The following is a 23,323-nucleotide window of genomic DNA, read 5'->3' as shown; positions in this document are numbered from 1 at the left end:
GGCTGCTCTACTTGCGATCCAGCCCCCAGATAGTGGCCTGAGGAAGCAGTGGAGGATGGCCCAAGGCTTTGGACCCTTATATCCAGGCGGGAGACCCAGACTAAACTCCTGGCTCTCAGCTTTGGACTGGCTCAGCTCCATCCAGGGAATGGAAAATCTGTCTTTCCCACTCTCTCTCCCTAACTCTTTCAAGTAAAAATAAGTAAGTCTTTAAAATATATATATGGCAAAAAGTAACATGCTTAGTAAATCTAAAGATGAAATAAATGATGTTCATGGAAAAATTCAAACACTTCCACTGATAAGTTACTTTAGTAAATGGAGAGAGAAAATACATTCATCAGTAGAAATGTTTAATATTACAAAGATGTGATTTCCTTTTTTTTTTTTTTTTTTTTTTAAGGCAGTTACCGAGAGGGGCAGAGGGAGAGAAAGGGAGATCTTCCATCCAATAGTTCACTCCCCAAATGGCTGTAACACCTAGAGCTGGGCTGGTCTGTGACCTGGCGCTCCTTCCGTGTTTTCCACAAGGGTGCAGGGGCCCAAGGACTTGGGCCATCTTCCAGTGTTTTTCCAGGCCACCAACAGGGAGCTGCATTGGAAGTGGAGCAGCCAGGGCTAGAACCAGCACCCACAGGGGATGGACGCTGGTGCCACAGGTGGAGGCTTAGCTTGTGTTGCCAGCCCCCCAAACTATTTCTAACCAATGCTCCTTTTTATCACACCAGGTTCTTACCACACAATTTAAAATCTGAAATTTCTGAAGATGGACAAAGGCCCAAAGTTAAGCTGGAATTTATTATAAAAAACAAGAATGAGAAACTTAAAAAAAAACTCAACCAGATACCAATGCTCATTAGAAAGTTCCAGTGAGCATTTGGTATAGCACTCAAAACACCTGTTGTAATGCCTGCATACAGTATCAGAGGACCTGGGTTCAAATTCCAGTTCCATTTCTGTTTGTTTTTTTTTTTTTAAGTGATTTTGTTTTTATTGGAAAGGCAGATCAGATTTACAGAGCAAAGGAGAGACAGAACTTCCACCCACCGGTTCACTCCCCAAATGGCTGCAGCAGCCAGAGCCAAGCCGATCAGGAGCCAGGAGCCTTAAGCCTCCTCTGGGGTCTCTGGTGCAGATGCAGGGTCTCAAGGGTTTGGGCCGTCCTCCACTGTCACAAGCAGGGGGCAAGTTGGGAAACCGAGCAGCCGGGACATGAACCAGCGCCCATCTGGGATCCCAGTGCTTGAAGGGGATGATTTGCTAAAAAAAAAAAAAAAAAAACCATTGTGCCAGGCTCAGTTCGAATTTCAACTTCCTGCTAGTGTGTATAATGGGAAGCAGTAGGTGGTTGGGCCCCTGCCAGCCACGTGGGAGCCCAGCTCATGGGCATTTGTGTGAGTGAACCAGCAGATGGGAAGTCTGTCCCTGTCAGAGTGAGATACATATTCTTAAACAGGAATTCAATTAAGGAAGAATGAACTGTTAAAATGCTCAACAACTGTTCATATACGTAGGGAAAATCAGATCCATACTTTATATCATGCAAATTCTTGGTAGCTTAAGATTGAATGTAAAAATAGTAAAACTTTTAGGAGAAATTTTAAAACACAAGCCTGTTAGAGGAATAAATAGAATATCTTCACGACCTCAAGAGAGAATAATTTCTTAAACAAAAATACATGCAGGAAAAAAATCTCCACAAATCACAGAGAGAACGATTTATAAAATAGCATAAAACTTAGTTGTAATCCATAAACCATAAACAGGCAAAAAGTCTGCACAACGTGGAAGATGGTATCTGTAACACATTTATGTATCTAAAATGATCGGATGAGTGAAATTCAAAAAGTTCACACAGATCACGTTAAAGTGTTGGTGCTAAAAATTGTGGAATCCACACAAACGCAGAATCTTCAAAACATCATGGGAAATGTAGGAAAAGTCATGAGTTTCCAAGGTGTTTTGTTGTCTTGCTTTTGCACGAAAATAAACTTTTAGTTATATTTTCTATGAACTTCTGGAAAAACCCTCATGGTTTCGTTACACACAAACCTACACATTTTGATGAATGCTGTCGTGGTCTTTTATGAATGCAATGAGATGCGTGCATTCCCGTGATGACTTGGAATGTTTCCCGTACTTTGAGTCCTATGAACAGGACAGCTGGAGCAGGCGTCGGGCCTGGCGGCTGAGGTGCTTGCACCCAAACAGCAGGACCTGCTCCGTTCCTGCTTAGTGACTTGCGAATACAGTTTCAACAGTGCCGAATGGCCTAAGTCATGGGTTCCTGCCACCCTGTGAGGTCTGGATTGAGTTTCCAGGGACTGGCCTTGACCTTTGGCTACTGCAAGCCTTTGAGGAGAGAATCAGGGCAGAGAGGGAGCTCTGTCTCTTTGATTCTCAAATAAATTATTCTTAAAGTGTCAGACATCGTCTTCCAGTGAGCATGAGCATGAGCAGTGCAGACAGTAGATGCCCAGACCCTAGTTTCAGGGGCTATACCTCTCCAACTTTGCCATTAAACTGGTTCCCAAAGGACAGAGCCACAACTTCACCTTGGCCATCATTTGTTTCTTTAATTGTTGCCAGTTTAATAGTTTCAGACAGTACGTCAAGGTGTTTTTAATTTGCATTTTTTTTTGTATTGGCATAGGTGAGGATTTTCCTTAAGTTTATGGGACTTTTCCTGTCTTTAAAAGAACAATTCTGGTTTATACTTATTTTTAGCTTACCTTGAGCTAGTAGATAGAGATTCTCCTTGTACCTGAAGGTCTTCAAAGGGCTCCTGCAGAATGTGGATTGCAAAAAAACCTATGCATGGATTTCAAATGTCCTTGCCCTAAGTAGACTGGTCTTTTAATTCCAGTTGTCCATAAACTTTTTGAAGTTCCCTTGTACATGGGTTTGTTTTTTCCATGTTTTTAAAAAAAAATCTAGAGGGGCCCGGGGGCCCGGCGCCGTGGCCTAGCAGCTCAAGTCCTTGCCTTGAACGCCCCGGGATCCCATATGGGTGCCAGTTCTGGTCCCGGCAGCTCCACTTCCCATCCAGCTCCCTGCGTGTGGCCTGGGAAGGCAGTCGAGGACGGCCCAGAGCACTGGGACCCTGCACCCACATAGGAGACCCGGAAGAGGTTCCTTATTCCCGGCTTCGGATCGGCGCAGCACCGGCCATTGCGGCTCACTTGGGGAGTGAATCATCGGACGGAAGATCTTCCTCTGTCTCTCCTCCTCTCTGTATATCTGACTTTGCAATAAAAAATAAATCTTTTTTAAAAAATCTAGAGGCGGTTATTTCATGATATGAAAAAATCCTGAAATTCTGCTTTAAGTGTCTGTAGATACAGTCTTATAAGAACATAGGTAGGCAGGTTCGCTCAGACGCATGGAGCCACATTGGTGCACAGCAGCAGAGGTGGCTCTGGGACAGGCAGTTTGGCCCACAGGGTCAAAAACACATAGCATTTTGACTTAGACCTTCAGCTTGCCAACCCATGCTCTCATTTGACAATCAGGATCAACTAACCTAAAGGCTAAAGGTAAGCAACTATGGCGATTTTCTTAAAAATTCAACTTCCATTTTAACTCCACAGTCAAATCTAATAAAAACTCAAAAGGAAAATTCAATCAGACCGATTTCTACCTGCAAAGTAAATGTAGTAAGTCACCTAGAGGAACTAGGAAATGTGATGAACAGTGCTGCCTTCTCTCCCTCTCTTCAGGATACTCTACATCAACAGAAACCCTGAGGAGTTCTAACTAAATACTCCGTGGCGTCCAGTTCTGCCAAACTGGCATTTTCTTCCTCCAGAGGTTGACTCGGGCAGTTTGCTTGAACTCCACACCCGGCCCCAGTCCTGGCATTCCCTCTCAGCCACTGACCACCTCCCTCCCTTGTCTCTGCCCTTTCCTGCAGCACACCAGGTGGGCAGCAGCTGTCTGCCCCCTGATGCCCAGCCTCCTGAATGTTCTGCAGGCGGGGTCCCTGGGTTCCTGAAGTATCGTATTCCGCACCTCCTCTTTCTGTCAACAGGTACCGCAGCTTCTCCTCTCTCCTTTTCCTCTGGTTCTCTAAGCACTCCTGCGCTCAGATTCTTCTTGATTTCAAGTCTTAAAAGACTTTCCATGCATGAGCAGATTCTGTATTTTGACTTTACCCACCTCATCCTGAGAATAAGAGCCGAGCTCTGGACAGATTGGCCCCATTGTCCCACACGGTACAGCTGAATGGGCCTGCTTTTGGATTCAATGGGTTTGAGTTCCAGGTCACTGGTACCTGTACTAAACTTAGTCAATATTTGAAGCATCTTTCCTTTGGCCTCTAAATTAACGGAAGCTCCCTTTGTATTACATAGATGAGAGTCTTCCAAGAGCATGTAAACATTTCTCAATCGGCTTTAAATTGGAAAGACTTCCGCTTCTAAGAAAATCAACATCCACGTGCAGACCCTGCCCTGTGGTCCATGCAGGTTTCAGAACTGTAAAGCAGGACGACGCACCTGCCTTGAAGGACACCTGCAGGCCTGCATGACATTCTGGTGTCCAGTAGGGAAGGGCACTGCTTCCTCCAGCGGATGCAGCCCTTGGCGGCCAAGCTCCAGGCTTGCTGGTGGAATATAAACAGTTGTGGCCGGCCTTCTGTCCCTGCACTGCTGTCCCTACAGCTCAGATCCTGCTTTATATGTCTTCCCTTTTCTTAGCTATGATCTGGCAGGCATGTTTTGGTCCCCTGGGGTCAAATCAGGACACTTGGCCTGGATCCTGCAGCCTTCTTACCATGACTGAGAAAGCTGCTTGTGGCCTGGCCTCTTTCCACTCCGCCTTCTCAGCTGGGTCCACTCGGCTCTGTGCCTACCACATCATTTTCTGTGAGCAAGTCAAACTCCCTCTGCCCTCAAGGGCTTTGCATATGCTGCTGTTCTACCTGGAACACTTGAAAGTAAATATTATAAACTGGTACTCAGTGGGCCACTCGCAATGTTATATTCTGCAGGCCCAAAATATATGTTATGTATTCATGAATATATAGTTATGTATTTTACATTATCAACAAAATACATTTGTGTAAATAAAATACATATAGTATATATTTGTGTATAAATAGATATTTGGCCTGCAGAAATTTTCCTGAACTTTTTGAAGTAGCTGATGTATCACAACTGTAATAATTACATGTAGTTTTATTTCAACTTAAACATATCTCTAGATACCTTCCAAAGCTATACTATTAACTAAACATATATTCGTTTTGAAAACAGTAAAATCCTTGCCCTCACAGAGCTTACACTCTAAAGAGACAGATAACAAACAATACAAGTAAGAAAAATGTAGAGAGTGCTAGAAGGTAAATGCCATAGAGGAAAACCAGAGAACAGGGAACACTGGGGCAAATGAGATTTTCAAGTAATGTGGTTGGAAAAGGTCTCATGGAGGTAATATTTATGTTTATCATGGAGGCGGCAGAGGCCTCACTCACACAGATCCCTGGGTAAAAGCACCTCCAGCTGGGGCGCCAGGAGTTGGAGTGGCCGGATTAAAGAGAACAAAGGAAGTCAGTGTGATGTCAAGTTAATGAGAGCAGGTACGGTAGATGACATCCAAAAGAACCTGTCAGGCTGTAAGTGACTGAGGGGCACACTGCTTTCGCTGAGAGGGGGTACCCAGGACAAGCTGAATGAAAGGGACGTGATCTGACTTATCTGTTTAGAGCTGCTATCTTAAACCTGTAAAACATCAAGAACGAACTCAGGAAACAGAATCCCAGTAGTCCTGTGGCTCGAACAGGATGAGAGCTGTGGAGGACATCTGAAACAGTCAGTTCTGGATCTGTTGTGTATTTTGAATGTTAAGCTATCTTTTTTTTTTTTTTTAAGATTGATTTATTTTTATTGCAAAGTCTGATATACAAAGAGGAGAGAAAGAGGAAGATCTTCAGTCCGCTGATTCACTCCCCAAGTGACCACCACGGCCAGAGCTGAGCCAATCTGAAGTCAGGAGCCAGGAACTTCCACCAGGTCTCCCATGGTGGTGCAGGGTTCCAAGGCTCTGGGCTATCCTTGACTGCTTTCCCAGGCCACAGGCAGGGAGCTGGATGGGAAGCGGGGCTGCCCGGATTAGAACCAGCGCCCATATAAGATCCTGGTGCGTTCAAGACGAGGACTTTAGCCACTAGGCCACTGCGCCGGGCCAGAAATATTGAACTATCTTTTAAAGACTAGGTGTTGGTTATGAGAAACAAGTCATGGGCGTAGTAAAAGGCTTTTCCTTGATGGAACTGCAGGAATGGGCTTGGTATTCATAACTGAGAAGGGAAAGACGGAGGCAGCAGCAAGTGGAACGGTGTAGATATTGTTTGATGTGCTTATTGGGCCTCAAAGGAGAAGTGTGAGTCTGATGTGTGCCTGAATTTGGATGGGGACATTGTGGCTGGAGACTTTAGTTTTCAGCACCCATGTGCCAGCTCAAGCAGTGACACTGGACACCGTCACAAGCAGCCAAGGATGGTACTGAGCCTGGGTATGCTCCAGGTAAGGGAATGATGAGGGAACCTCACTTAGCCAAATAGACACACACAAAATACTCTAATTAGAGTAAAGCACAAAGTATTTACAGCTTAGGACAGACTATGTCTTCAAGTCCACATACTTAGTACAGAGCCTGGTAAATACTCCAAACATATGGTCAGCAACACCTTTCGTGAGGTTCACGGTGAAAGCCTCCCATGTGAACACAAGGCGTTAAAAGTGGAAACTAAAGGACCAGGATTTATACTTCAGTATCCACGATACTGTAGAATGCCAAGACATGAGGAAAAAAAAGACAAAAGGTATTATTTGTTAACCATTAATATGCCAAGCCTGTAAAGCATTCCATGTTTTGTTATTACAGTGGTCACAAGATTAGTAATGTTCCTCCCACTGGACAGATGAGAAAGCTTGGGTTAAAGATGGTTGTAAGTAGCAAAAGGCACTTGGCCTAGATGTTAAACTGCCAGTTGGAATGCCTGCATCCCATTTCCCCTTTCAAAGGACCTGCGTTCAAATCCATACTCTGCCTTTTTTTTTTACAAACTAAACATCAAAATTTCTATGCAGTTACATGTTGTTTAGCATTAACAGTTATAAAATCTTAAGCCACAATTTAAACTTTGCAGTATATAGTGATTAAGCACAGTTTTACAGAACTTTGTATTTTAACAACTGAAGAATAGAAAAGTTTTAGGCAGGTGAGCAGGGAAATCCCCAACAACTTAGTGAGTGAGGAAGAATTTAACTCTACATCCTGCCTAGTAAAGTCCAAGAGAAGCAAATAGGGAGCCTGACCAGGAAGTACTGGCTGAGCAATTAGTTGGCCTTTTCCCTGGCTGTTTCAGACTTTCTGTGTGTTTCTTGCTGTCTGTCTGAAAAGCCAAACGGGAAGCCTCATCAGTAAGGTACAAGCTGAGTGATCATCAACTAGCTGACCTTTATTAGTCTCTGTCTGAACTAATTTTGGGGCTCACAAGCAACCCCGATGATCAGTGTGACAGGCCTGGGAGCCAAGGCTGGAACTAGATAAGGACCAGAGAAAGCTCCTCTCCTGAGTCCAGAAGGAAATTTACAATCCTTTTATCTCTGAGTGCCACCTGGGGCTCCTGGCTGTAGGGTCACCCGACCCTATGAGAGGGTTTTGGGCTGCTACCATCCAGTGTGGGAAATCCAATAGGAAATGACTGACCTCAGAGTTCTCGGCCTCCGAGGGCATTCACATTCCCTGTGATCTCCTAGGCAGCTGGGCACACTCTGCTCTCGATTCTGGCTTCCAGCCACTGCATACCTGGGGAGGCAGCAGATGGTGGCTGGGGGAAATTCAAACCCTGCCATACATGTGGGAGACCTAGAATGAGCGCCCAGCTTCTGGTGGGGGCCTAGCCCATCAGTCTAGGCATTTGGGGGAGTGAGCCAGCTGTTGGGACAATGCCCTGACTCCCAAATTAAAAAAAAAAAAAATCAGATGGTTGAGTCATCACAGAATAAAGTCATGTCAAAATTCAAACCTGATGTGGGAATACAGAACACATGCAATTACTTCTACAGTATGCTGCTTTTACCTATATTCTTACAATCGTATGCCAGTCAGGCTGGTCTTGTATGTAATCTGCTCTAAAATTTAGGAAAAAAAATGTAAATCTAAATATTTTCTGCAACAAAACGTGCTGAAAAGGAAGGAAAATCCCTGCGTTCTAGCTTGGGGCTCTGAGTCTGCGTCCTGAGTTGCTGAGGATGCGTCAAGAAGCTGTGCAGACCCAGAGAGCAGAACTGAGCCTGACGGAAAGCTGGCTCAGCAGAAATAGGAACCACATCAGGCTCAAGCTTTCCTGGTCTCTCTAGGCCACACTCAGAATCTAGTGTGGCAAAAGGGGAAAATGAAGGTGCTGTAATGGTCTGATGTTTAATAATACATGATGGCTTATGTATGAGATGGCACAGAACAATTCCTTACCTATACACAAGATACCAATAATGTAAATGTTTAAAGCCTTTCTAATGCATGAGGACACTTCCATACCAACAACCTCTCAAGACTTAAGATTACTGATAAACTGTCTGCCCTCCAAATTCATGTTGTTCAAATAACCTGAAAATAAGAGTTTAATGTACTGGGCAGCAGTGCCTTCCAGTATAAACCATATCGATTTAAGTTCTGAGTTTTAATTGTAGACCTTAGATTGTCTGGTACTCAAGTGTTTACAAAATAACCATATCTCAGGTTATTTTAACCTGCACATAAAATTGCTAAATGGCAATGATTTCATTTTATAACTGCCAAAGCAAACTTTTTGTTTTTTTAAATAGAGGCTGACAAGACTTCCCATCAGCTGGCTGACTCTCTGCAGCTGCATGCAACAGTCAGGGCTGCGTGCCAGGCCTCCCGAGCTGGGAAGGGCCCTGCCGTCTAAGCCAGCTTCTTGTCCATCAGGGAATACTCCAGTGCAGCCAGGACTCAACCCAGACACTCGAGGGAGTGAACCAGCAGACAGTGGAGCTCTCCCTCTGTCTGTAACTCTGTCAAATAAAGTAAACTTTAAAAAAAAGGGGGGGCGGTGGGAGCACAAAACTCATCCCCAAAAGGTTATTAAAGAAGAGGTTTTAGGAGTCCCAACAGATGATGTAGGAAATATAAGAAAAAGTATACTTACATGCAGCAAACACAGGAGCAACTTAGATCTAGATGTTACAGTCTTAACTTGGTCCCCAACTGTAGCCGCAGCCTTTTCTCAGGCTAATGAGTGTACATACATTTTGTATACTTTAATGGACCTCCCACAAAGCTACAAGGATGCTTTTTGGGTTAAGACTGAGTTACTGTCCTGTTCTGTAGCTGCGCCTTCCCCAAAGCCATAAATCCGACGAAACCATCTCAGCACAGGGCTTGGGTTCCACAGGAACTGACTAAACCTACTGTTTATCATGCTAGTCAGGATACAGCAACTCCAATCCTGTGTTAGATGAACTTTCTAACTCTATTCAGTTGGAAAAGGCTGCTCCTTGGGAACGCCACTTCCTATATAAGGTGCCGATTCAAGGTCAGACCACTCAGCACTTCAGATGGAGTTTCTTGCTAATGTACCTGGAAGGCAGCAGATAATGGCAATGAATACTTGGGATCCTGCCACCCACGTGGGAAAATCAGATGGAGTTCCTGGTTTCTGGCTTCTGCCTGGCCTAACCCTAGCTATTGCAAGCATACAAGGAATTAACCTGTAGAAGGAAGAGACCTCTGACTCATCCTGTCACTGTGCCTCTCAAAACATCTTTAAAAAAAATCCTGAATCCCCAAATTAGGAGTCCCCTGAGACATTTCTCCAAAGATGTACAAATGCAAATAGTATATGAAAAGATGCCCAATGCTTTTCATGATGTGGGAAATGCAAATCAAAACTAGAATGATACCATTTCACCATTAGATACCAAGGACATAAAGTTACCAATCTACTCTGACATACCTAGTCATCTTAAATCAACAGAGACAAAGTAGAATGGCCTTTTATGAGGGACTGGGGAGGAAGGATGGAAGGTTCTACAGCATGATGATAGCTGCACAATACTGAATGCACTGAAGGCAGATGGACACTTGACAATGACTGAAATGATAAAGTTAGGCTACACACACTTTGCCACAATGGGTAAAGACTTCCCTGAAAACCCAAACCCCATTAAGCTTCTTGGTAAATAATGCAGGCACCACCAGATATTAGATTTGTTTGTTCGAGGTGAAAGCAAGAGTAAATCCTAATAAGCATTAGCAAAACTTCAAAAATCACAAACTTTCCTTAAGGATATCTTTATTAACCACTATGTAAATCTGCACCTGTAAGAGGACAGTTTATCAGAAAACAGGCATATTCGAGAAATCTGTCCTGAGTGCTCACAAAGTTTCCTGTCACTGTTCTTCCTTGTGTTGTGGTAATTTCATTAATTATACGACTTTTAGCTAGAAGAACTAAAGTCTTAATTTTTTTTTCATGCTTAAAAAAAAGAGGAAGGAGAAACTCACTCATGATTCTATGAAATGATTAAAACATCGTTTTAAAATGTTGAAAAAAATTAGTTGAAAAAAGCAGAAGGGATAGAGCTCATGTTATACAGTATATAACACAGTGCAAGAATTTCAGACTTTGTTGCATCAATAGGAATTTTTCCAAGAGTAATCACAGAATCTCAAATAACCTCGAGAGATTGTAACCCTTTTACGATCTCTTTTTACCAATATGATCTCCTATTACCAATAGGAATATAAGCGTTTGGTTGTTATGAATTTATAATAAAATCAGTATTACTATGTTTAGAAACAGACATGCATAAATACCAAAATGAATTCAAATTTGTAAATGGTCATTAACAGAAGAACACGTGGAGTAAAAAAAAATCATGCATGAGAGCAGCTGGCTAAGCTGTGACGCACGGAGGAATCTGGGCATACAGGTAACACCAGCAATACAGCACTAGCATTAAAAACACATCATATTGTTAACTAAGATAATGCTTGAAATCCCATTAAGACAGACCAAAACAAAGGGTCAGCAGTTACAGTAACTGGTTTTAAAACCTCAGATATGTTAAACAGGACTGATTCAATGAACAGCCCTATGTCACCAAGTATTAACTCAAACTTGAGGTTATGTGCCGTGTGCTAACCATCTCAGTCCTGCAGAACTGTAATGCTAAATGCAGGAAATAATGCACAAATACTTCTGTTCCTAAAGGAGCATATGCAAACCCAAATCAGAAAAAAAACTCTTGTGTGAAAGATCAAATTTTAGGAGGTAAGATCTTCCCACAGGGCAAATAGCAGCTCTGAAAATCTTGACAGATAAACATATAAGATGGTCTAACAAAATGTGCGAGTTAAAATTAATTTTAAAATAGTTGATTACATGATATGGTGATTACCACTGACATATGGAACAGCGTTTTCAGTATTTTTTCCCTACCTACTGGTATTAGAAGGAACTGAATTGCTAGAACATTTTTGAGAATTTGAAAAGCATTGGTAGAATCCACTGAATTTTTGAAATGTGCTAGAACACTGTCACTGTATGGGATAGTCAATTACAATATGATAAACTGTAAACACGCTTCTCATTTAGGCAGCTCCACATTGAACTTTTTCCCTCCTTAGTAATATCTAAGACTTATCCATTCAGTAAGGTAATAACATTAATGATTTCTTAATTTTACTTAAAGCCTTAACTTTTAAATAAAGATGAGTGGTTATTGTGCATATAGAAGATGGGTGCTTTTGGGTTTTAGGCTTATTCACCAAGCAACAAGGTGACAGTAACTGGGATATAATGTGGTAAGAATTTTTAGTTATTACACCATTAACACTTTTCTAATGATGAAAAAGTTGAATTCCAGAAGTCTTAAAGTGGCATTCCTACTTCTAAAAAAATGTATATAAAAATTGTTTTGACGGCACCGGTCTTCCCTTGAACGGAAACAAGGTGACAGTTAAGTAAAGTTGGTGTCTTCTCAGTTTATAGTAATGCTTATTTTTAGAATTGATTTGTTCTCTAAGAATAGAGTATTATAAAAGCTAGTATTACACTTTCTGAAAGGCAGTTAATATAAATTTATGGTAATTGCTCTGTAATGTAGGTTGAAAATATGCATTAAATAAATGCACTTAAGCATATAGTTTTTCAAAGAATACTAGAATTTTAATAGTGAAAGGAATTTACAGCAGTGAAACAGCATCTTTATAAAGACAAACTATACACTGCTTTAAAAGCAATGATTAGAATTCTTCTATCACCTTCTGTTGACAGTCGGTTTTACCACAGAATTAATCACTATTTGCAAACCAAATGGTTGTTATTTAGGGCAGGCATCAACCTACTACTAGTCTAAAATGCTTCATACCCACTTCTCAGATTTAAGATGTGATGAATTCATGACTGATTATAATTCTCAGGAAATACAAGAAATCCATGTGAAATAACAACAGTGGACCTTAAAGACATGAGTTTTTCTCACTTTATTGTTAACCCATGAATATTATCCAAAATTAGAGATGTAATTTAATTGTACAACACAAAATTATGCTAATGGTAAAAGCCTACTGGAATTTACCAGATATTCATTAGTGTATTTTTACAATGCTATAAACATGTTTTCAACTGCTAATGATAAAAGTTATAATTGATTTTGTAATTACTAAGAAAACCAAATGGCTTAGAAAAATCCATACAGCTTTAAAAATGGATTAAATCCATTTTAATTCTAATCTACAAATAGATTATAAACAGCAAATATAACTGGTAATTTTTCAACACTGTATCAAACTGGTGTAGCAATGGTAGTGCACACAATCAGGGAAACAAGACAAGTGCAAGTCCAGGTTTTCACCTATTATGGCAATGCTGAATGTTCTGGAAAGTGGAACTTAAGTTTAAAGTCTGAACAGTGGAATCCACTATCCGTCCCCGATGTACTACTGATAAAAATGTTCTATGGTTTTGAATCATGTGGGACCACCACTATACAACAGTCACTTTAAGTTAACCAGTTATCTTTTGTCTTGTAGAGTCAAAAATATATACTAAATGCAGCTTTTCCTTTCCATGTCTGCCCAGATTAATCCTTTTAAAGTCAGCAAAATAAAGCACAAGACTTTTTTTTAGACACAATGTCAATCTACTGTGCATGAAAAAATGTTTAATAAAATGGCAATTTTAACAGATAAATGTGTAATAATACCAATGGAAAAGTAGCTGAACCACACAGAGAAAACAAGGCTCTCTGTAACTTCAAATCTAGGAACCTTACCAAGGGGGAAAAAAAATCAATATTTTTCTTTAATTGGAAGAATATCTTCAGTTAGACATAATTGAAATTAATCTGCAAGTTTCTAAAATATGAACCAAGATTTGCTTTTGAAAAAAAAAAAGTGATTTAGAAATCAAAATCAAGTATGATTATGTAGCTGACATCAAAAAACGAACATTCTTATACTACAAAGGTAATTTCTCTCAGACACTCACATACAGCACACATTACTCCTCCAGGAAGACAGTACACCAGTGAAAGCTTTTAACTTTAATACAAATCAGAGTCCCGCAGTTCAACTCAACAAGGGCAATTAATTTATCACTCAGGTATTCTGAAAGAAAATGATCTTCATGATTGAGACTATCACTATGCAGTATGGACAGTTTACACACTCCATGTTTGACAAAGCCAGTCAGCACAGGTCTAACAGTGAGGTAGTAGCCCTGTTCCCTTCCTGGGTTGGGGGTTTTCACATGGTGCCTCTCCAGAAAGGTAGAGGGTTTTTGTCTTAGTGAACAACAAACTACCAGCAAGTGTATTTGTTTTTTATTAACAATTTTCTAAGAAAATCAAATGTTTTTTTCATGGCTTTTTTTTTTTTTTAATTCTCCAGAAACTGTCCTAAAGAACCTGTTGTCTACACTTCTGAAGCAGCAGGCAAGGAAAACCATGAGGGAACTACAGGAAGCAAATGCCAGTTGGTTCTGCTGTTAGATGACGGTAATTAAGCAAATATCCAAGACTGCAAACTAGCTGCACACTACAGTATTACAATCCACATCCATCACCTATACAATGATCAGACTGCACTCTACTACCATCATTTTAAACACTGCCAACGATCTGTATCATGGCAGAATTCTAGCTGTGGATGTGGCAGAATATGAGAAGGGCACACTGAAAAATGAGAATGTGGAAATGCGTGCAGGTTAAAAATACAGAAGGGGCGAGAGAAAACAGTGCTTTACGTAAACACCATTATGCTTTAAAATGTACAAAATGTTCAAACCACACGCACATTCAGACGTGATAATTAGTGTTAATTTAACAGGAAAAAAATGGAAAATGGAAAATATGAAAGGAGGCAACAAATCACTGTTCTCCACTCCCTGCCCTGAAAGAAAACCAACCATGACATCACACTGCCTTAATGCTGAAGAGCTCGCCATAAATTTGTTAGCCACCACAGTCAAACTGGTATTAAGTGCTTTGGCAAGGTGGGATGCATTCCATCACATCTGCAAAGGCCTGCTTTTCTCTGATGGTGGTTCAGCTTATGAGGAACATGTATGCAAACGAACAGCTCTCACATTGCTTCAAACTCATCAATACGCTGCTTTGTATTGCCTTGTCGAATCTGTCGCAGAGTCTTGTACTTGTCACGGCCTGCTTTAACGTTCTCGGCATGAAGAACATCATTTTGTGTTTTCTTAGTTTCATCTCTGGCTTGGGCTAATTCTGAACTTAATGCCTATATTTTAAAAAATAGAAAGCATGACTTAAACTCATAAAAGTTTAAAGTTGCATGAATACACAGGAAATTTTTAAATGCATTATTTCTTTATGAAATATATAGGATTAAGGGTAGAGGTAAAGGAGGAATAACATTACCTTTCATTTTTGCTTTTAAAAACCCCAGTATTCTGTTGACTACTCTAGATTCCCTCGCTTCCTCATCCAATATTTGAAATGACTCTACACATCCCAAAACACACATTATAATGTCAGTAACAATCTAGAATGTACAGCATGAGGGAAGCTTTCTAAGTCTTCATACACTTATTCTATCACTATGCTTTCCGTTCTTCCTAAAGATCTCACCAATTAAAGACCCTTCTCAGAAATAATTTCCTATTCTGATCTAAACTGACCTCTTGTTATTTCCGTATTGAAAGAATAATTCGAGTTACACAGTCCCTTGCAGGAACTGAAATATTAGTACAGTCAGTATATACAAAACTGCCCATAACACATTTTTACAATACATCCTACCTCTTAAATGTGTCAAGCTATAATTAAACAACTCACTAGTTAAGGCCTGATTAGACAAAGGTAACATTTGCTAATGAGATTATCCAATGGACAAAGAGAAATAACATGACTATAGGACACACCACTCACAAGGCCAACCAGGTTGAGAGACAAAGATTTATAACTAATCCTTAAATACCTGGAGCTGCTTTTTAACACGCTCATTTTTCTGTGTTTCCGTTACACGTTCTTCCTCGCTTCTGTGGTTCATTACCCCTTCGTTGGATAATTCAGCACTAGCCTCAGCATTGTTCTCATCGTGTTCATCATGTTCATTTTCCGTTGGAGCAATGACCGGTGGTGGTGGAGGTGGAGGGGGCGCTGACATCACAGTTTTTAACTCTTCTTTGGTTTTTTCCAAGTCTTCCTGGGCTGCAAAAGCCTGAATATTGAAAATTACATATGTAAGCAACTTACTTATAAAGCTGGTAATAAAAAAATTTACCTTTATTTCAGAATAATGAAAAATCAGAGTTCATGGAATGCTATAAAGTGACAAAGTTTTTACTTTGCAAATCCCAGTAAAATTATTAATTCTAGCAAAAATTATCAGTTGCTGCTAGAACTACTACATTTGACAGGATGTGGATATTCATATGAAAATGTCACAAGCAGAGTGGAGTCTTGCATGTTGTAGTCCAGCACGCTAACCTGCTGCCATCCCCAAACAGCATCAATTTAAAATCTCCACTGTTCTGCTTCCAAGCCTATGTGCATGGGATGGCAACACAAGATGGCTCATATGTTTCGGAGTCCTTGCTTCCCTTATTGGAGACCCAGAGAGAATCCCAGACCCTGAAATCGGTGGCCTCTTGCAGAATTGAACCCACATATAAATCTCTGTCTCTCTCCCTTATTAAAAATACAACATTCAATAGATCAGCTATGAGTAATGAGGGAAAAATATAACCAATGGTGGAATACATTTTCAATGAAAATTAACAGTGAGTTGGGCCCGGCCCCGTGGCCTAGCGGCTAAAGTCCTTGCCTTGAACGCCCCGGGATCCCATATGGGTGCTGGTTCTCATCCCTGCATCTCAACTTCCCATCCAGCTCCCTGCTTGTGGCCTGGGAAACAGTCGAGGACGGCCCAGAGCATTGGGACCCTGCACCCATGTAGGAGACCTGGAAGGAAGTTCCTGCCTCCTGGCTTTTGATCAGCACAGCACCGGCCATTGCAGCCACTTGGGGAGTGAATCATCAGACGGAAGAGCTTCCTCTCTCTCTCTCCCCCTCTCTGTATATCTGACTTAATAAAATAAATAAATCTTAAAAAAAAAAACAGTGGGTTAATAAAGTATCTTCCAATGTGATACAAGATAAAATAACCACGTTATCCTGGTGTACCTAGGGTAGCCTTGTGCTCACTGCTGTCCTGGTGTAATAACACTGTTTTAATAACAGATTATGTGGAAGTCTCATCTATGATAAACTGTAGCTAAAGCGTTGCTTAAAATTATTCATGCTTCTAGGTGTGATTATAATTTACAGGGAAAATTAGGAATCAAGGAATAAGCTGAATGACAGTGTAAGAAGTAACCAAATACAGGAGACAGTGTAAGAAGTAACCAAATACAGGAAGGACAGACACTCTGCAGGTCCCTTTAATAAATCCACCTCATAAAAAAGAAGGCTGTCACAAGTAAAAGAAACTTAGGGGAGTCCTACTTTTAATACTGGTTTAGAAGATCAGCTATCTCAGATTTTTGGGCCAATTGAGAAGTTCTGAGTATAATCTAGTATTACATGAAATGAAAACACAGAAGGAATAGCATGAAGGTACACTAACTTCAAAACTTCAATGGCAGTTTCCTTCTACTTTTTGAAGCACTAAAACACACACACACACAGGTGAATAAAATTCCAGCTAAGAAAATGAAAGCCATTATCTATATTGAACACATTTTACTTTAAAAAAAATCACAATTATGTATCATTTGAGTGCAAAAGTTACTAGTAATCTCTCATATGTCCTACTCCTGCAACTAAACACTAATTGAAGGCACAGGTTTAGTTACAACTTGTAGCTCTAGGATCCCATATGAGCAATGGTTCAAGTCCCAGATACTCCACTTCTGCTCCAGCTCCTTGCTAATGCACCTCAGGAAAACAGAAGTTAGAGGCCCAACCTCCTGGCATTAGCCTAACCTGGTTCAGCCCCAGCCACCACAACCATTTCAGGAGTGAACCAAAGGATGAAAGCTCTCTGTGTGTCTATCCTGTCTGCAATTCAGATAAGTCAATCTTAAACAAAAATCCCAGAATCATTACTGTACCCCTTGAGTATACATTCAATCATCTAGTGCTATACCCTTTTCATTCTACCATACCATGTCCAACTGTTAGCATTACTGTGGTATTCTCGTTAGTGCTTCTTCAGTTTGAGTATTTTAAGAATCCACACTCTAAAACTTTGCACACAAAAGACGGGGGATAATACCCAGAATATACAAAGAACAGCAGAATAACCATAACAACAAAACAAGCCAGTCAAGAAATGGGTGATGGAAATGAGCATTTTTCAAAGGAACAAATCCAGATGGCTAACAGACATGAAAAAATGCTCAAGCTCCCTAACAATAAGGGAAATTCAGATGAAGACAACACTGAGATTCTACTTAACTCCAGTGAGAATGGTCCACCTACAGAAAACTACCATCAACATCTGCTGGTAAGGATATGGGAAAAAAAGGTACTCTCCTAGACTGCTAGTGGGCCTGTAGCCTTGTACAGCCACTATGTAAATCAGTATGGAGACTACTCAAGCAACTGAAAACAAAACATAATTTAAAAAAAATATATATATACTCTCCCATGCTGTTCTTCACATTGAATTGCATCTAATTTTTTCTTTTTAAATAAAATCAGTTTTGATTTTGTTACAACTCCTGTTTTAAAATATCTGTCTAGAGGTCCTCCCTACTGCTTTGCCCCAACAGGCAACTTTTATGTAACTTATCAGCCCTTTTCCCAAAATTCCTTTTGTAAGATTTACACATTTCAAAGGTGAAGTTACAAACAGCACAAATTTTTACAATCGTCAGTTCAATCCCCCAAAGAACCACAAACAATGTGCTGGGCCTGGTTGTATTCAGGAGTCAGGAACTCCAGGAATTCCATCCAGGTCTCCATGCGAGTGGCAGGTGCCCAACTACTTGGAACTTTTTTTTTTTTTAAAGATAGATGTATTTTCATTGAAAAGGCAGATTTGCAGAGAAAAGAGACAAAGGTCATCTATCTGCTAGTTCACTCCCCAAATGGCCACAAAGGCCAGAGCTGGGCCAATCTAAAACTAGGTGCCTCTCTTGGGTCTTCCACGGGGGTGCAGGGTCCCAAGGCTTTGCGCCATCCTCGACTGCTTTTCCAGACCACAGGCAGAGAGCTAGATGGACAGTGGAGCAGCCAGGACATGAAACAGCGCCCATGGGATGCCAGTTCTTGCAGGTCAAGGATTAGTTTAGTAAACTATCGCACAAACTTCACTATCTTCTGTAGGCTGCTTTCCCAGGTGCTGGATCAGAAGCCAAGCAACCAGAACTCTACTCATCACTCATGCGATACTGGCAGCTTAGCTGACTGCACCACACTGCCAGCCTCCAACACATCTAAATCTTAAGTTTTTGTCACTTAAAGGTTATCCTAAAGTCTAGATACGCATACTGAGTCAACCTGCTGTCCAGCACGTTCAGTCCCTCAAAACATTGCAGTAAAGTCCATCTTAAATGCCAACAGAAAATCACCTTTTCTCTGTTGTCCATACTTAACTTACATTTGCTTTTATGTTTATTCTTCTCTGAAAGTAGTCATACAGCTAAGTACAAAATAACTATTAACTAAAGGATGCCAAATGAACAAACAATGGTTACTTTGTGCTGCCACTCAGTTGCTTCCTCTTCTTTTTTCTTCTTGGCTTCTTCTAGAAGTGCAATCTTGGCAGTGAATTCAGCAAGTTCTGCTGCCTTAAATAAAAAATACAATTACTAAGATTGACAGGCTGAGTCAGCATTTTAACATACATGCTCGGGATTCTGTACATATCTGTACATTTTTACTTGTGAAGGAGGAAATGATGGCCAGTGGGGTAGAGCAAGAAGACAGAGTCCTACTTACACTATCAAAATGGTTGCAAAGGCCCAGGGTCAGCAGCTGGGAATTTAATCCAGGTCTCAACTGGAGTGCCAGGAACTCAAGCACTTAAGCTGCCACCCGTGGTATGTGTTAGCATCTCTGGGTATGGAGCAGGGATGTCCACCCAGGCGCTCTGACTGGATGCAGGTGTCCCAAGCAGAGTCAAACTGCTAGACCAACCAACTGCACGATACTTGGGATAGGTAACTTTCCATTTTAAAAAAAGCCAATACATGTATCATCTAAGATTGTAAGACACATCTATAGTAGGTCCTATAATAATAGCTTACCGGGAGGAAAGGTGATAAGATTTTTATTCTGTAGATGCATCAATCCTGGTTCAATAGCAGGATCTTAAAATGTGAAACTTAGCTACTTCTTACTTTTATCAATGAATCAGCCATGTACCGAAGTCTACAAAAGCAGGAATTACGATAAGGTGGCTCTACAGCTAAAGAGCCCTTAGTCAAATGATCTCGCCTGATTCTCCAATAAGCCCTTAACTAATATCATCCCTCTTTTCAAGAGCACTGAGGTCAAAAACATCCAGATAGGTGCCTGGACAGATATTTGATTCCAGGACCTCTGAAGTAGTCGGGCATACTCAGTAATTTCCAAGTCTACTCTATCAACAAAATTTTCAAACAAGCCTGATATCTAGTTTTCTTTTTAGGAACCAGGTTACACGGCATCAGTTCTTCTAAAGCACAAGACTCCATTTGGCCTATTGCCGCACCTGTTCAGAGTTACAATGTTGTTGGCAGTAGGCCTATTTGTAAGGTGTAAAAAAAAAAAAAAAAAAAAAAAAAAGCTATGAAGAGTTTATTTTTTAAGGGTTTTGGGAACATGTATATAAATGTTTAGATTTATCTCCACTTTTTTACTAAGTTGTGCTTTACATGTAGTTTGTAAGGGTCACTCCAAGCATGTGCTTTACTCCGAGACAGAACTAGGGCAGCTACTTACTAGCTGTTCCTGATTCTTCATCTGGTCAGCAGCTTGTTTTGCTATGGCTGACTTGGCCTCTTCAGCAGCTCGACGCTCCTTGTCAAGGCGTTCTGCTTCTTCTTTTGCTCGCTTTCGTTCCTGGTCCAGTTCTAGAGCTTTTCGAGTCTGTTCTTCTAGTTCTGTGAAACGTTAAGTGCCCCCCAAAATGATTAATTAACAAAGATTCTCACTATAAAGAAAGAATAGTACAAGGAATCTCTACAGTTTTCAAAAGTTAGCGCATATGTAACTACATGTGTAATCTCATTTGCAACTTGGCAGAAACCTAGGGATTTCAAAAATCTGTTAATTTGGGCCCAGCGGCGTGGCCTAGCGGCTAAAGTCTTTGCCTTGAATGCGCCGGTATCCCATATGGGCAGCAGTTCTAATCCCGGCAGCCCCGCTTCCTATCCAGCTCCCTGCTTGTGGCCTGGGAAAGCAGTCGAGGATGGCCCAAAGCCTTGGGACCCTGCACCCACATGGGAGACCCGGAAGAACTCCTGGCTTTGGATCGGAACAGCACCAGCCATTGCGGTCACTTGGGGAGTGAATCATCGGACGGAAGATCTTCCTCTCTGTCTCTCCTCCTCTCTGTATATCTGAGTTTGTAATAAAAAATAAATCAATCTTTAAAACTCTGTTAAAGTTAAAAATGCAAAATCTCCGTAAGTCAAATTCCTGCACAGGAACAATTTTGACTCTGGGAAACAAATTTCCATGTTTCAGCAATCTATACATAACACATTCTAAAATGTATCCAGATTAATACAGATCGAATATCCCTTATCATACAACAAAACTCTGGAACCATAAGCACTTGACCCTGGATTTTAGGGTACTTGCACATAATAAGTTATCTCAGGGACAGGACCAAATCTAAACACAGAATTACTTTATTCTTACATACATAGTCTGCAGATAATTTTACACAATACTTTCAGTGGCATCTGTGTTTTAATTAACCCTCAGTTGATGTCACATGTACAATTTTCCACTTCTGGCATCATACTGAATTAGAAAAAAGTAATTTGGAAGTTTTGGATTATGGAAGCACATTCTGTTTTAAATCAAGATTCCAGATCAGGAGAACCTCTCCCTAAATAGTAATTTTGGTATGAGTTATTGAAAATTATGTCACTGATAACACACTCAGGAGGACAAGTAATATTTGGAGCTAATATGAATCTTCATAAAATTCTTATTCCAGTGTTATTTGAATAACAAAGATTTTAAAGGAGTTTAAAAGTACTAATTTAAACATTTTCTGGACAATTCTTATTCAATCCTATCTTGGTTCTATGGTAGAAGACAACAGTGCCACCTGTTAAGAATGAAAAGTATCCTAAAAAGACTGACTTTCCCTAATATAATTCATAGAATAGAGGAAAAATTAAAAGCTTATGCCATTCCGTTTCACAGCTAAAAGAAATGCACAAGCTTTTCTTTCCCTGGTCTGAAGTAATTAAAAATTAGGATGTAAAGGGGCAAGAGGGAAAAAAATTCAGTAAGTTTTAAGCTATTATTAAAACAGCACAAATTCTGTGAAGCTATTTGCTTATAAAGAATTGTATACAGTACAGGATGCTACCACATTAAATTCTAGGATTTTTTCATGTTAAAATTCACTGTTTAATTAATGTCCAAAAAAATCAAGCCCAACAACAAACTTTTAAGAAAGTGCACAAAGCTCATGGCTTTATCATTCATTTTGAAGAACTGAAATCAAGAGAACAGGTGAAGCTGGCATCCCACCTGGCCACCAGGTGGTGTTCCAGCTATTCCGGCTAGATCCATGCTAATGGCCTGCGAGAAGCAGCAGGAGGCGGCTCTAGGGTTTTGACCCCTGCACCCACATGGGAGATCCAGATGGAGTTTAGGCTCCTAGCTTTAGACTCGCCCAATCCTGGCAATTGCAATGATTTGCAGGAGTGAACCAGTGAACAGAAGCTCTCCCACCCTCTCAAATGTTTGTTTGATATCGGCATACCAAGATTCATGGTAACATCATTGACAACTGTGAGAATGTACAAACAACTGAAGTGTCCAATGAAAATGAACACTGAAGCGAAGTGTGGTGTGTACATACCAAGAAGGAAACTGAAAGATGCTGTAACATGCATGAATATTACAGTAAGTAAAATGAACTAGTCACAGACAAACACTGTATGATTTCACTTATGGTAATTAAAATCATAACAGAAAGTAAATTGGAACTTGTCAGGGGCCTGGGGAGGGAGCACCAAGGAGTCAATTTCATGGGAAGATCACTTTAGTTTTGCAAGATGAAGAGTAACTAACATGAATATATTGTCACTGAACAATCATTTAGATACTCAATTTTGTGTTGTATTTTGCAACAAAAGCACAATGCTTTTATTTTCTCACAACTGAAAATGTTCTGTACTATAAGAAATTGAAATAGTATGGATTACAAAGTTAAATTTTAGAATAATTATTTTCTATCAACTCTGTCATAATAGTCAACCTGAAAAATGACAGATAATGCTAGTCTGAGGCATATTTTCAAGTCTAAATTTTCTTAAATGTGAACTACAACTGAATTTGTTCATTCTAGAATGGAAAGTTGTGAATAATTATACAACATATAAATGACTTCCCTATTTCTTTTACAGTTGACTGAGAACAGGAATTAGCAAACAATGGCATGCCCTAAGTATAAAACCCAACCCAAGTCCTGGTACAAATACGTATGTATGTATGCATTCATCTGAAAGGCAGAGCAGAGATGAGGGAAAAAGAGAACTTCCACTTTTAGGTTCACTCCCCAAAGAGCAACAACCAGGCCTGGGGCAAGGCAAAGCATTCCCAGGTATAATAGCAGGAAGCTGGAGCAAACACTAGGACAC

General features: G+C 40.5%; 1 protein-coding gene across 1 annotated transcript in view; it reads right to left on the bottom strand.

Annotated features, from left to right (window-relative positions):
- Positions 1-14,122: 14,122 nt before the first annotated feature.
- The window catches only part of RDX (radixin), a 65,912-nt gene continuing 56,711 nt past the window's right edge, over positions 14,123-23,323 (bottom strand). The window contains exons 11-14 of the mRNA XM_004585041.3: positions 20,436-20,596; positions 19,208-19,300; positions 15,481-15,723; positions 14,123-14,781 (exon numbers count right to left, since the gene is read on the bottom strand). Coding sequence (XP_004585098.2) covers positions 14,617-14,781; positions 15,481-15,723; positions 19,208-19,300; positions 20,436-20,596 — 662 coding nt within the window. The 3' untranslated portion in view covers positions 14,123-14,616. The remainder of the gene's footprint in view (positions 14,782-15,480; positions 15,724-19,207; positions 19,301-20,435; positions 20,597-23,323) is intronic.

The sequence above is a fragment of the Ochotona princeps genome, chromosome 4 (assembly GCF_030435755.1).
Source record: "Ochotona princeps isolate mOchPri1 chromosome 4, mOchPri1.hap1, whole genome shotgun sequence".
Classification (NCBI taxonomy): domain Eukaryota; kingdom Metazoa; phylum Chordata; class Mammalia; order Lagomorpha; family Ochotonidae; genus Ochotona; species Ochotona princeps.
The sequence above is the reverse complement of the archived record's forward strand: the minus strand, read 5'-3'. Positions and strand labels throughout refer to the sequence as shown.